Raw genomic sequence first — 14,342 nt, 5'->3', positions numbered from 1 at the left:
AAATTAAAAAAAACAATAATTAAAAAATCCCCTAAAATAATAAAAATAATAAGTAAAATATAAATATAAATATATAATACAATATAAAATATACAATATAAAATATACAATATATAATATAGTATATAGTATAATATAATATATAATGTATAATATATAATTTATAATGTATTATATATTATATATTATATATTATATATTATATATTATATATTATATATTATATATTATATATTATATATTATATATTATATATTATATATTATATATTATTTTATATTTATATATTATGAATATAAATAATAAAGTAAATAAATACAATTATATAAAAATAATAATAAAAATAATCCCCCAAAAATGCATTTGCCTGTAGGTAAAGGGATTAGAATTGGAGTTCACCCAGGAAAATTTAGGAATTCCCAGAGGACACAGCCAAGGCTCTTGGGGCAGGAATTTGTGCTCTTTTTGTTGCTTTGGGCACCCAAAAGTTGTTTTCCTAAACAGGAAAATGGTGAGCAGCAATAAGTGAACACAAATAGAAATATCTGGGATCAGGCCAGCAACACAAGGCCATGTGAAAACAAAAATAAATTAAAAACCAAACCAGAAACGTTCTCTGTGAAAATCTGACAGCATTTTAAATAAACTGAATATCACAGCTTTCATACAAAGCCAAATCATTTTGTATATTTTGATTATTTTGCTGCAATTATTGTTAGTTTTAGAGGCTGCAACACATTTTTCTGGGTGTTCTCATTTTTTTTTTTTTTTAATTTGGCTTTCTACTTTTACTTTCTTCCCTTTCCCTATTTGATCACTGTGACAGCTTTCATTTTCAGCTTACAATCAAAAAAAGAAAAAAAAAGGTGGGTGGCAGCTTTATTTCCAGGCACACATTGGATAGCTGGGGGTAGAAAGAAACACTTTTTTTTTTCCCTAAAAAAAATAAAGTTTCCATGTAAAAAAGCCCAGCCAGATCCAATGCAGGGACATTAAAGTTCCAAGGACGTGATCTTGGCAGGCTTGGAAAATAATTTCCAGCCAGTCTCACCTAAAAAAAAAACCAAAAACAAAACAAAAAAAAATCCTATTTCTGTTCCTTCTTGTTTGATGCAGCAGCTCATCCAACCAAACCAAGTTCAATATTGCACCTTCCCTAATGTGGATTTATTCCTGTTTGAATTTATTGTGCGGGTCTGTCACAGGCAGAGCAAAGAGGTTCCCATCTGGGCAGAGTCCCTGGGAGCTGCCTCCATAGCAAATTTCATTTTTATTGTTATTTCCTGCTTGAGTAATTCAGCTGGAGCACAGGAGGGAGGCCCAGGGAGAGAAATCCAAACATTTTCTGCTGGCTGCAGATCCCTGCTCTCCCCAGGGAGATGGGAAGGTGGGATCAGGATTAATTTGGGGTTTTTATTTCTCCTCCTGGGTCTCCGTGGTGCTCCCAGCGAGGCTGGAATGAGTTCATGGGTGCCAAACCCTTCTGGGGGCTCCAGCAATCCAAATTTGAGCACAAATATTGTTATTAATACTCTTAATTCTCCTCCTGTGTTAAAATGGAACAGAAAATATTGTTATTAATGCCCTTAATTCTCCCCCTGAATTAAATTGGAGTGGATTGGGTGCCTGATCCTGATTTCACAGCTGAAATCCACAGCTAAATTCATTTCACCCTCTGGCTTTAATGAAGTCCTTGCCAATTAATAGTGAGAGCAAATTAAAGAACCTCAGCAACATCAGAGGAGTTAAAAGTGATTTTAAGAGAGGAGCAAGAGGCACTTTTTTAGTTTGGTTTTGGTTTTTTTTTTGTGCTGTGTCTTTCTGGAGCTGGAATTTCCATGGGATCCTCAGTTCAGGGATGGTTTTTTCCTGTGGATAAAGAGGCAGAAAATCTCCTGGCACAGGAGGAGAATGAGCAGGGAGCTGGGAGGGGAATTATTTTTTCCCCTTCATTGATACAACAAAATGGAAAAGGGCTGTTGGTTTTCCCTAATGGGAATAATAACAACTGCACTGATAGATTTGTCATTGCCAGTATTGATTTCCTTCCCCGACATAAACTATTTTTAAAAATGCCTCTTCATGGGTTTTTATTTGCTGGCAGGGTTGGGGATTCAGGCTGCTCTGCCTGGCCTTAAAAGTGAAAGGAAAAGTGGAAAAAAGGGAAAGTCAGGGGAAAAAAAATTTAAAAAAAAGGAAAAGGAGAAGGATGAGGAGGATGAATTGAAACAGAATGAGGAGAAAAGCAGGAATATCTGTCCCACCCAGCCCACAGGAACTGCAGGGAGGGGAGCATAAGGATGAGGTAAAAATTTTGGAGCACAGCTCTGTGTTTTGCCTTGAGCCACGTCCAGGTGAGCACAAAGATCCTTGAGTGGAGCTGCTGGAGCCATTCCAGGGAAAAGCACGGAGCTGATCCAGGGCTGGAGCCCCCCTGAGCCAGGCTGGGAGAGGAGCAGCTCCAGGGAGAGCTCAGAGCCCTGGCAGGGCCTGAAGCGGCTCCAGGAGAGCTGCAGAGGGACTGGGGACAAGGATGGAGGGACAGGAGCCAGGGAATGGCTCCCACTGCCAGAGGGCAGGGATGGATGGGATATTGGGAATTGGGAATTGTTCCCTGGCAGGGTGGGCAGGGGCTGGGATGGAATTCCCAGAGCAGCTGGGGCTGCCCCTGGAGCCCTGGCAGTGCCCAAGGCCAGGCTGGATGGAGCTGGGAGCAGCCTGGGACAGTGGGAGGTGGGATGGGATGGGATGGGATGGATGGGATGGGATGGGATGGGATGGGATGGGATGGGATGGGATGGGATGGGATGGATGGGATGGGATGGGATGGATGGGATGGGATGGGATGGGATGGGATGGGATGGGATGGGATGGGATGGGATGGATGGGATGGATGGGATGGGATGGGGTGGGATGGGATGGGATGGATGGGATGGATGGGATGGGATGGGATGGGATGGGATGGGATGGGATGGGATGGGATGGATGGGATGGGATGGATGGATGGGATGGGATGGGACGGATGGGATGGGATGGATGGATGGGATGGGATGGATGGATGGGATGGGATGGGATGGGATGGGATGGGATGGGATGGATGGGATGGGATGGATGGGATGGGATGGGATGGGATGGGATGGGATGGGATGGGATGGGATGGGATGGATGGGATGGGATGGGATGGGATGGATGGGATGGATGGGATGGGATGGGATGGGGTGGGATGGGATTTCTGTTTGGGTTATCCCAACCCAACCCTTTCCATGACAGTGGAAGTGGCAGAGGGAGACCTGGAGAGGCCTGACCCCCCCCTTTGTGGAGTTTGGTTGGGATCACAGAGAGGATTTCCTAAAAAATGAAAGAAGGGAAAGGAAAGGAAAGGAAAGGAAAGGAAAGGAAAGGAAAGGAAAGGAAAGGAAAGGAAAGGAAAGGAAAGGAAAGGAAAGGAAAGGAAAGGAAAGGAAAGGAAAGGAAAGGAAAGGAAAGGAAAGGAAAGGAAAGGAAAGGAAAGGAAAGGAAAGGAAAGGAAAGGAAAGGAAAGGAAAGGAAAGGAAGAGGGAGAAAAAGAAAGAAAGAAAGAAAGAAAGAAAGAAAGAAAGAAAGAAAGAAAGAAAGAGAAAGAAATTCTAAATATAAATAAATAAATGAACAAATAAAAGCAAAAAAATATTACAATAAAGGCAAAGCGAACAACAATAAACAAACAAATAAATAATTAACAGATTTCTAATAAAGGCAAAACGAACCAAAAAACGCACCCAAAATAAATAAATAAATTAACATAACGACCATAGTAAAGGCAAAACAAACAAAACAAAAAAAAAAAACCAAAAAAAAACCAAAAAACAAAAAGAAAGGGAAAAAAAAAAGAAAACCAAACCGCGCGTGCACGTGCTTTCTTTTTCCTTTTTTTATTTAATTTTTAATTTTCTTTTTTTTTTTTTTTTTTTTTTCCAGGAAACCTTCCTTTCTCCCGCCCGCTCCCGCGCATCCCCCACCCACCCTCGGCGGGGCGGGGGCATCCCGGCTGCGCTCCCCGCATCCCTCCCCTCCCTCCCCTCCCTCCCTTCCCCTCCCCTCCCTTCCCCTCCCCTCCCTCCCCTCCCTCCCCTCCCCTCCCTCCCCCGGCCGGCCGTGGGCGGTGTCGCCGCGGCTCCCCGGCCGTGCGTGGCTGTCCCCGCCGCTGTCCCCAGCCCTTGGCGTGCATGGCCGAGCGCGGGCGGCGATGGCAGCGCGCTGATGGCCCAGCTCGCCATGGCCGCCCGGGAGGAGCTCTACAGCAAAGTCATCCCCCGGCGGAGCCGCCAGCACCGCGCCGGGACCATCAAACATGGCTCTTCGCTGGAGATCCTGCTCTCCATGGGCTTCCCCAAAGCACGGGCGTGAGTCGCTGCCCCGCGGGGCTTTTCTGCTCTTTTCTCGCGTTTCATCGAGAGGGGAGAGGCGGAGACGCGGCGGGCGCCGCTCGGCTGCGCTGCTCCGCAGCGGAGCGGGGCCGGACGCGGGGAGGGAGAGCCGGGGAAACGGGGATCCAGCCCGGGAAGAGGCGGGGATGCTCGGCCGGAGAGGGGGATGCGCTCCCGGAGAGGGGGGATGCACTCCTGGAGAGGGAGGATGTGCTCCCGGAGCACGGGGATGCTCTGCCAGAGCGGCCCGGACAGCGGGAAATGCGCTCCCGGAGCAGGGGGATGCTGTGCCGGAGCAGGGGATGCTCTGCCGAGAGGGAAATGCGCTCTCGGAGCAGGGGATGCTCTCTCGAGAGGGAAATGCGCTCCCGGAGCAGGCGATGCTCTCCCGAGAGGGAAATGCGCTCCCGGAGCAGGCGATGCTCTCCCGGCTGCCAGAGGACGCTTCCCCGGCTGCGAGGGGATGCGCTCCCCAGGCGGCCCGGAGATGCCTTCTCGGAGGGAAGCGGGGAATGCTCTCCCGGCAGCGGCGGATGCGCTCCCAGAACCGGGGGGATGCAGCGCGATGCTGTCCCGGGCTGGGGGCGATACGGCCTGGGGATGCCCTCTCAGAACGGCCCGGACAGCTCGGAATGCTCTCCCGGGGCAGGGAATGCTCTCCCGGAGCAGGGAATGCTGTCCCGGAGCAGAGGATGCTGTCCTGGAGCAGGGGATGCTCTCCTGGGGCAGGGAATGCTCTCCCGGAGCACTGAATGCTCTCCTGGAGCAGGGAATGCTGTCCCGGAGCAGGGAATGCTCTCCTGGGGCAGGGAATGCTCTCCCGGAGCAGGGAATGCTGTCCCGGAGCAGAGGATGCTGTCCTGGAGCAGGGAATGCTGTCCCGGAGCAGGGGATGCTCTCCCGGAGCACTGAATGCTCTCCTGGAGCAGGGAATGCTGTCCCGGAGCAGGGAATGCTCTCCCGGAGCAGAGGATGCTCTCCCGGAGCAGGGGATGCTCTCCCGGAGCAGAGGATGCTGTCCCGGAGCAGGGGATGCTCTCCCGGGGCCCGGGGATGCTGTAGGACCCTCGGGATGCTCCGCTTGCCTCCCCCGGCCAGGCAGGAGCCCCGGGCACTCCGGTTCCCTGTCCTGAAGTTTGGGATCGCCAGGGAGGCACCAGAAGTTTTTGCCACCCCAACTGAAATCGCTTTAGCTCGGACACCCGGGGGATTTGCTTTAAGCCGTGTACAAATCACCCTAAAAGCAGCGGAGCCCCCGAAGTTAATTTCCACCCGTAGCCCGAAGCGGTTCGGTTTTTCTTGCCCGATTCACGCCCTGTGTGTGCTTAGGCTTTAAATTAATCCGGCAGCAAACTAATGACAACTTAATGAGGGAACAGCGGCTCCTGAGGAGGGACCGCTCGCTTTGGGATGCAGATGAAACCGGTGGGGATCGGGATGGCTCCTTGATCTCCCTAAGTTTTCAGTTTGTTGTTGATACCCATCAGAACTCCGGGGTTTTGCAGCTTGTCTTGTCACAGATTTTATATATATATATATATATATATAGACAGGCACATGCAGTTTAAGGGCATATGTTCCTTGTGGATCCGTGGGATTGCATGGATCCACCAGCACATGCAGGAAATCTTATTTTTGTTTTGCACGGTGCTGCTTTGCACTCCTTCTGGCTGTCAGTTATCTACTGAGATCAGCACACAGCTTTTAGACACAGTGAATGCAAATGAAGAGCAGGGCAGAGCGGTGACTTCATGCTTAGCTCGGTTGGGAGAAAAGATGGTTGAAAAAAAAAAAAAAAAAAGATGTGTATCTTTCAGTGGAGCTGGAATTAAAAAAAAAAATCAGCTTGATCCTATGAATGAAAGTGGTTCTTACCTGCACAACAGTGCCATCAAGGCTGCCAGGCAGCCCTGCTCTCACCTGACTCAGGAGCTGTGTCTGTGGGCCACATTCCTGCCCAAAAAAGCTCTGGCATTTGTTAAAATGCACTCATTGTTTCATCATGCAAAGCAGAGAAAGTTAAACACAGGCAGCAAGCCAGGAAAATGGGCAAAATATCCCTGCATGCAAAAAGTACCTGTTGGAAATACAGTGGGGCAGATGGGAAAAGCTGTATTGATATTGAGCTCAGGATAACCCTGGGTGACAATGCAGCAGAGCAGAGGAGGTTAAACACAAGGAGCAAGCCAGAAAAATGGGCAAAATATCCCTAAATGCAAAAAGTGCCTATTGGAAATACAACCAGGCAGATGAGTAAAACTGTCTTGAGTTGAGGATAACCCTGTGTGACAATGCAGCAGAGAAGGTTAAAGACAGGCAGCAAGCCAGAAAAAGGAGTAAAATATCCCTAAATTCAAAAAGTGCCTGTTGGAAAAGCAGCCAGGCAGGTGGGTAAAGCTGTCTTGAGCTCAGGATAACCCTGGGTGACAATGCAGCAGAGCAGAGGAGGTTAAACACAAGGAGCAAGCCAGAAAAATGGGCAAAATATCCCTAAATGCAAAAAGTGCCTATTGGAAATACAACCAGGCAGATGAGTAAAACTGTCTTGAGTTGAGGATAACCCTGTGTGACAATGCAGCAGAGAAGGTTAAAGACAGGCAGCAAGCCAGAAAAAGGAGTAAAATATCCCTAAATTCAAAAAGTGCCTGTTGGAAAAGCAGCCAGGCAGGTGGGTAAAGCTGTCTTGAGCTCAGGATAACCCTGTGTGACAACGCAGCAGAGCAGAGGAGGTTAAACACAAGGAGCAAGCCAGGAAAATAGGCAAAATATCCCTAAATGCAAAAAAATGCAGCCAGGCAGGTGGGTAAAGCTGTCTTGAGCTCAGGATAACCCTGGGTGACAACGCAGCAGAGCAGAGGAGGTTAAACACAAGGAGCAAGCCATAAAAATGAGCAAAATATCCCTAAATGCAAAAAGTGCCTATTGGAAATACAATCGGGCAGGTGGGTAAAGCTGTACTGAGCTCAGGGTGACCCTGTGTGACAGCTCAGCTCTCTGCTGGGACAGGCACCACCCATCCCATCTGAAGGAGCAGTGAGTGCCCCTGTCCCACCCTGCTGGAAGTGCTACAAATAATTCATCATGAAAATCCACGCAAGAAGCAAAATGAAAATAAACCCATTAAAATCCAAGTGGTGCCACCAAGGGTAGGAGGAGGATGGAGCACAGGTTTGGGAGCTTGAGAGAGAGGAGTGCATGGCAAAAGGACATTTCCTAAAGGGCCAGAGAATGATTTTTAACTCTCAGCATTTGTCTGGATGTGGGAATGAGAATACCAAGATGCCAGGGACATAAAATCATCATCTTCCTCCAGAGATGGTAGGGACAAGTAGCCTTAAAGCCCTTGTGAGTTTTCCCCCAAAACTCTCCCACCTCTGTTTTGCTGCCCCAAAGCCACAGCTCCAGCAGGGAATTCAGTGAGATGAGATTTCAGTGAGATGGGAATTCAGTGAGATGGGAATTCAGTGAGATGGGAATTCAGAGAAATGGGAATTCAGAGAAATGGCAATTCAGTGAGATGGGATTTCAGTGAGATGGGAATTCAGTGAGATGGGAATTCAGTGAGATGGGAATTCATTGAGATGGGATTTCAGTGAGATGGGATTTCAGTGAGATGGGAATTCAGTGAGATGGGAATTCAGAGAAATGGGAATTCAGTGAGATGGGATTATAGTGAAATGGGAATTCAGTGAGATGGGAAATCAGTGAAATAGGATTTCAGTGAGATGGGAATTCAGAGAAATGAGATTTCAGTGAAATGGGAATTCAGTGAGATGGGAATTCAGAGAAACGGGAATTCAGTGAGATGGGAATTCAGTGAGATGGGAATTCAGAGAAACGGGAATTCAGTGAGATGGGATTATAGTGAAATGGGATTTCAGTGAGATGGGAATTCAGTGAGATGGGAATTCAGTGAAATGAGATTTCAGTGAAATTGGGAATTCAGCTCTGTGCACACAAGCACGAGCCAGGCTGGTACTTAAAAGTGGTGACCATCTGTTTGGGTGGCTTATGCAAAACAAACCTCCAAGTTGTCAGACAAGTCTGTCAGGCATGTCACCAAACACCAGCACTGCCTCCTGGCTCTCTGGTGCAGCTGGGGGCACTGGCTGGGGACAGGGAGGGGCAGCTCAGGCAGGGTCCCAGGGCTGCAATCTGCATTTCCAGGGGGGCACTGAGGAGTGAGGCCCTGGGCAGAGCTCACAGCGCCTGGCTTTGCCCTGTAGGTGTTAAAATAATCGAAGGTGAAAGGTTAAATGTGAACTCCAGGTGTGGCTGGGGGCTCAGTTAAGGCAGAAATTGTTTAAAATAATCGAAGGTGAAAGGCTAAATGTGATCTCCAGGTGTGGCTGGGGGCTCAGTTAAGGCAGAAATTGGGCTGAGGCAGGCCGGAACCAAGAGGGGATGTCAGGTAGCAAGTGCCAAACTGCAAGAGGTTCTTAAAAAGCCTTTATTTGTCCATCCCACAGGTGGTTTATGGGGCACTGGGGTGAAGGCTCCCTCACAGGACGTGTCCTTCCCCTCTGAGCTGAGCTGGGACTGCAGTTTTGGGTCTGCACTGATCCAGCGTCCCACAGCTCACACTGAGACCTTTGGGGTTTTCCCCGTTCCCCTCTCTGAGGAATTTTTTGGCACAGCTCTGTCTGTTTTCCTTCTCCCCAGCACCAGCTGCAGCTCAGGGCTCCTCTGAATCACAGGGTGAAGTTCAAACCACTTCTGGAAGGTTCTAGCTGAGCATGGCACCTGCTCAAGCACAGTGGTGTCATCCCTTTGAACCATCACCAGGAGCTGCTGCTCTGCCCTGCTGGCTCCTGCCAGCACACAGCCATTATTATTATTATTATTATTATTATTATTATTATTATTATTATTATTATTTTTATTTTTATTTTTATTTTATTTTGTAATTAGCCCATTAGATTACGTACTGTCTGGTGTCCCTACCCCCAGGAGTTTCTGATTGTGGCAGGCAAGGAAGGCAAAGGTGAGGTTAAAATTCCCATTTTGCACTTTGGGCACCAAGAAAAACATTTTACCCTTGTTCACACAAAGGCCTACTCAAACTCCCAGTGCTTCAATTCCCTAAAACACAGCAGGAGGATTCTTCCAGAAACAGATTTCATACAAATAATATTTCCCAGTTGCCCTAAAATATTATTTATCATCTTGTTATGAATTTCCCATCAGTGGTTCCACCTAATTGTCATCCAATCTGCCTGCCAGCACCTCTCACTATTGTTTATAATCCCTGCATAACCCTGAGAGCAGAGAGGAGAAAAGCACAAAGTAATTTACAGGCCATCAAAACCACAGGGGATCACTTACAACTCCTATGCCTGTAGAAGCAATTATAAAAAAATCCATAATGTGTCTATAAAAGGCTAAAATTGAAAAAAAAAAAATTAGTGATGGACTGCAGTTTCATTCAGGATGGAAGAAGACCTTTGACCAAACTTGAATTATTGAAACTTATTTGTCCTGCATGGTGCAGAAATCAATGTGGCTCCAGGATCTGCAAGTTTTAGAAGTTTCATGTCAGCCTTTAAACTCCTCCAAAACGTCCTCAAAACCAGTTAAAGTTCTAGCATGAGGAAAAAGAATTAATCCTGCTTTTTTTCCTTTTAATTCTGGGTTCACAGAATGGATATATAAATGGACATAATGCATGGATATATAAATGGATAAAATTCAAGATGTTACAGCTGCTGCACACAAGTCTGAGCTCAAGGCACAGCTCTGAGATGCTGTTTCAGAAGAGATCCAGGCCTAAGAAAATGAAGATAATTCCCTGGTCCCTGCCATTACTCAGGCTGGGTAAATCACTGCCCACAACCAGAACACTTAAATTAGAGATATTTTGCTTTTTCTGTCACTCTGCTGCCTCTGATAAGCAGAGGACATGACGCAGGTGGCGAAGCTTTCCAAAACTAAAAGGATCTTCCTTCCCCTCGTCTGGGCCTGGAAAAGGGTTTAACTGTGTCCATGAGGAGGAGTTAATTCCCCTGGACCTGGGTAAAAGCAGGATTTGCCTCCTCAGAAAGGAGGAGAATTTACAAGCATTAAAGGTTTCATTGTTGTTGAAGGAATGAAGCTCAGTTCTCTGGTCTTTTGGAAGGGATTTTAGCCTGCTAAGACTTGTTTTGCTTAGTAACAGACTTAGCAACATCACAGGATTTCAGCACAGCAAGGCTGGAGCTGGATTTGGGAAATGACTGTGTGGAAGTGAAGTGCTGCTCATAATTTTCGTTTTTTAAGTGGTTTCCTTCCCTTCCCTTCCCTTCCCAGCTTTGCCTTCAGGGTGTTTGTTTGCTGCAAATATTCCTGGCTGGAATTCATCCTGTGCAGAGATCCAGCCCAAAACCAGCCCCAAACCCCACTTGAGCCCAAGCATTTGAAGGATTTTCCTGATTCCTAGGATTTTTCTGGAAACAAATTTAAAGTATTTTTCTGGGAAACAAATGTGAAATATTTTCCTGATTCCCAGGATTTTTCTAGGAAACAAAGGTGAAGGATTTTCCTCATTCCCAGGATTTTTCTGGGAAACGAATTTGAAGGATTTTCCTGATTCCCAGGATTTTTTGGGGAAACAAATTTGAATATATTTTCCTGATTCCCAGTGCCTGGTGCTGGCCCAGGGCGTGGAGGGAAACCCCATCCCAAGGGAAGGAGCTGATGGACAGAAATGTTGCTGGAAGCAGCAGCTTGGGAGGCTCCATTGGAGGGGATTTCCAAGTTTAGCAGCCCTGGAGGAAATCCTGGATGGAAAATCCGGGTGTTTTAGCCACAAGGGCTCGGGGAAAAGCTTCCCCTAAAGCTCTGTCTGTGCTGAGCGCTCAGGACAGGGAGTCTGGGGCTTGGATGGAGCCATCTGAGCAAAATTCTTCCATTTCCAGCCCTGCCCATGGGTGTTTGTGAGCACAGGGTTCCCAGGAAGGGTCTGTGAGCTGTTTCCAAGTGGTGACAGGGGGAATGTGGGATTTTCAGAGACCCCCCTGGCAGGGAGGAATGATGACTCTGACTCCATGTTCCCAGAGGGCTAATTTGTTATTTTATGATCTACATGATATTAAAGAATGCTGTACTAAAACTATTCTAAAGAACAGAGCAAGGATACAGACAGAAGGCTAAAAGATATTAACGAAAACTCCTGACTCTCTCTTCAGAGTCTGACACAGCTTGGCCATGATTGGCCAATGACTCAAAACAATTCACATGAAACCAAATGAAACAATCACCAAATGCAAATGAAATGATCACCAAACGATCACCAAACCAAATGAAACAATTCACATGAAACCAAATGAAACAAGCACCTGTTGGGTAGACAATGTCCACACCACATTCCAAAGCAGCAAAACACAGGGGAGGCAAATCAGATAATTGTTGTTTTCCTTTCTCTCTGAGGCTTCTCAGCTTCCCAGGAGAAAATCCTGGGCAAAGATGGGATTTTTCAGAGAATGTGAAGGTGACAGGGAGAGCTCTGGAGGTGCTGCTCTGGGAAGTCGCTTGCACAAGTGACTCTGTGCCCACGTGGGGGTTTAGGAGATGGGACTGGAGCAGGCTGAGCACTGAGCTGCTCTGGGCTGTGTTTTGCAGTTCCTGGGTCAGCCCTGAACGGTTCTGTCCATCGGTGCTGGAGGGGATCCAACAGGTCTGCAGGACAGGGCCAGGGAGATAAGGCAGCAGCTGCCAGGGAGGTGCTCGGGGGAGCTGCAGAAACATCCATGTGGGACTCGGTCCGGGGCTGCTCTCCACATGGATTTTATTTTATTTTTATTTTTTTCTATTGGCTTTAGTGCAGAATTCTGCTGTGGGACTGAGATGATTCCTGCAGGATTCAGGTTGTTCGGGGCCAGTGGCTCCAGTGTGTTTGGGCTGGGGGGCTCTCCATGGGACAGTTCCTTACTTTGGAGATCTCAGGTGATAAACCACAGAGGGCTCTTTATTTCCACTCTATAATCTGAAAACTGAGGCACAGAGAAGCTCAGATATCAAACCCACAGTTAGGCTGAGACTTGCACCTGAGTCTGTGGAGTTTCAGTTCATTCATGACAAGACTTAATACAGCAACTATTTCCATGACATGGTACAACATTTTCAGAGGAAGGGAAACCTCTTATCAAAGGAGGCATTTCTGTGATAAGATCACTCTGTAAAATGATGATGGCAGCAGCAGGGCTTGGTGCTACCTCCTCAGTGATTCAGGATGCTGGACACAGAAGTGCCATTAATCAAAGGGACACAGAAGTGCCATTAATCAAACCTGATGGCTGGGAGCCCTGGAACAATCAGATATTCGGGGCTGATATCCACAGGGAAAAGGTTTCTGAGGAAAGAGGTTAAGGACAGAGCACCCCTGTGTGATGGTGTTCACAGGGTCTGAGGATGAGGGAAGAGAGGAGGATCTGACTCCATGTTTCACAAGGCTGATTTATTCTTTTATGATATATATATATATTATATTAAAACTATACTAAAAGAATAGAAGAAAGGGTTTCATCAGAAGGCTGGCTAAGAATAGAATAGCAAAGAATGATAACAAAGGCTTGTGGCTCCGACAGAGTCTGAGCCAGCTGGGCTGTGATTGGCCATTAATGAGAAACAACCACATGAGCCCAATCCCAGATGCACCTGTTGCATTCCACAGCAGCAGATAACCATTGGTTGCATTTTGTTCCTGAGGCCTCTCAGCTTCTCAGGAGGAAAAAAATCCTAAGGGAAGGATTTTCCATAAAAGATGTGTGTGCCACCCCTGCACAAAGAGTGCTCAGCCAAGGCCAGGGAGCCCCTGCAGGACTTGCAGAGAAGGAGCTCCTGGGTGTGTTCAGGGAGGAAAACAAGGAGCAAACTCCTCTGTAGTGCCTGCACGCCCCACAGTTCACTGGGACCCGGCGTTTGGGTGTTGGAGCAGCATCACCATGTGCAGAGAGGTCCTGGCTCAGCCAGCATTCCCTGCATTGCTGAGATGAGCTTTTCAAGGCTGTCTGACTTTGGCAAAGGCTGACAGAGATGTCAGAGCGTTTCCTGCTCCCTGAGCACTTGGTTTGTTTTGGTATTAAAATTACACGGTGACAAGAAAACATTTCCTTGGGCTTCCGGCCCTCTGATGATTTCCTTGTCTCGGAGCCAAGGTCCTGAACTTGATCCTGCCCTCTGCTCCAGGAAGGAGCTCAGAAAGTGCACCCCAGACCTCACATGTCACTGAGGGAGCCTGAAAAATTGCTCTGAGCCTTCCATGCCAAAGCCCCAGGCAGTTTAAAACTTGATCCTTAGGATGCAATTCCCTTTCAAGCTTCCTATCAGCTTAGAGGGATGCAGATATCAGTGTTATCTCTTTTTTTATCCCTTTTTCTTTCTCTTCACCTATCTCCAGACCTGATAGCACTGTCAGGAGCCAGCTCAAATGCACTGGTGAGATTCTCAAGACAAAGAGTGGCAGGGAGAAGTCCTGGATTTCAGGTCAGGGATTTCAGGTATCCAGCATGTTTGAATGGAGCCTTGTTGGCATTAAATGCTGATTTTCCTTCCCCCCTTGGGCAGTGGCAGCGTGTTGGGCTGTTTCCTGCAGAATTCTGCCTCTTGTAAAGCCCTCTGGAAGTTCATCCCTGGATTATTGGTGCAACTTTCCTATGGAGCAGCCTGTGCTGCAAGCCCCTGAGAGGGGCAGAAGTCAGGGGGGAATTCAGGAAAGGAAAGGAAAGGAAAGGAAAGGAAAGGAAAGGAAAGGAAAGGAAAGGAAAGGAAAGGAAAGGAAAGGAAAGGAAAGGAAAGGAAAGGAAAGGAAAGGAAAGGAAAGGAAAGGAAAGGAAAGGAAAGGAAAGGAAAGGAAAGGAAAGGAAAGGAAAGGAAAGGAAAGGAAAGGAAAGGAAAGGAAAGGAAAGGAAAGGAAAGGAAAGGAAAGGAAAGGAAAGGAAAGGAAAGGAAAGGAAAGGAAAG

The 14,342-nt window shown here is 47.2% G+C and overlaps 1 protein-coding gene across 3 annotated transcripts in view; it reads left to right on the top strand.

Moving 5' to 3' along the window:
* Nucleotides 1-4,133: 4,133 nt before the first annotated feature.
* The window catches only part of UBASH3B (ubiquitin associated and SH3 domain containing B), an 81,703-nt gene continuing 71,494 nt past the window's right edge, over nt 4,134-14,342 (top strand). For 2 of the 3 annotated variants that reach the window (XM_066564260.1, XM_066564262.1), the window contains exon 1: nt 4,134-4,382. In XM_066564260.1, the coding sequence (XP_066420357.1) occupies nt 4,240-4,382 (143 nt within the window). In that variant the 5' untranslated portion in view covers nt 4,134-4,239. The remainder of the gene's footprint in view (nt 4,383-14,342) is intronic. The other variant, XM_066564261.1, reaches the window with a different exon arrangement.

Source organism: Molothrus aeneus, chromosome 22, assembly GCF_037042795.1.
Source record: "Molothrus aeneus isolate 106 chromosome 22, BPBGC_Maene_1.0, whole genome shotgun sequence".
NCBI lineage: Eukaryota > Metazoa > Chordata > Aves > Passeriformes > Icteridae > Molothrus > Molothrus aeneus.
Note: the sequence above shows the minus strand (reverse complement) of the source record. Positions and strands in the feature narration are given on the sequence as shown.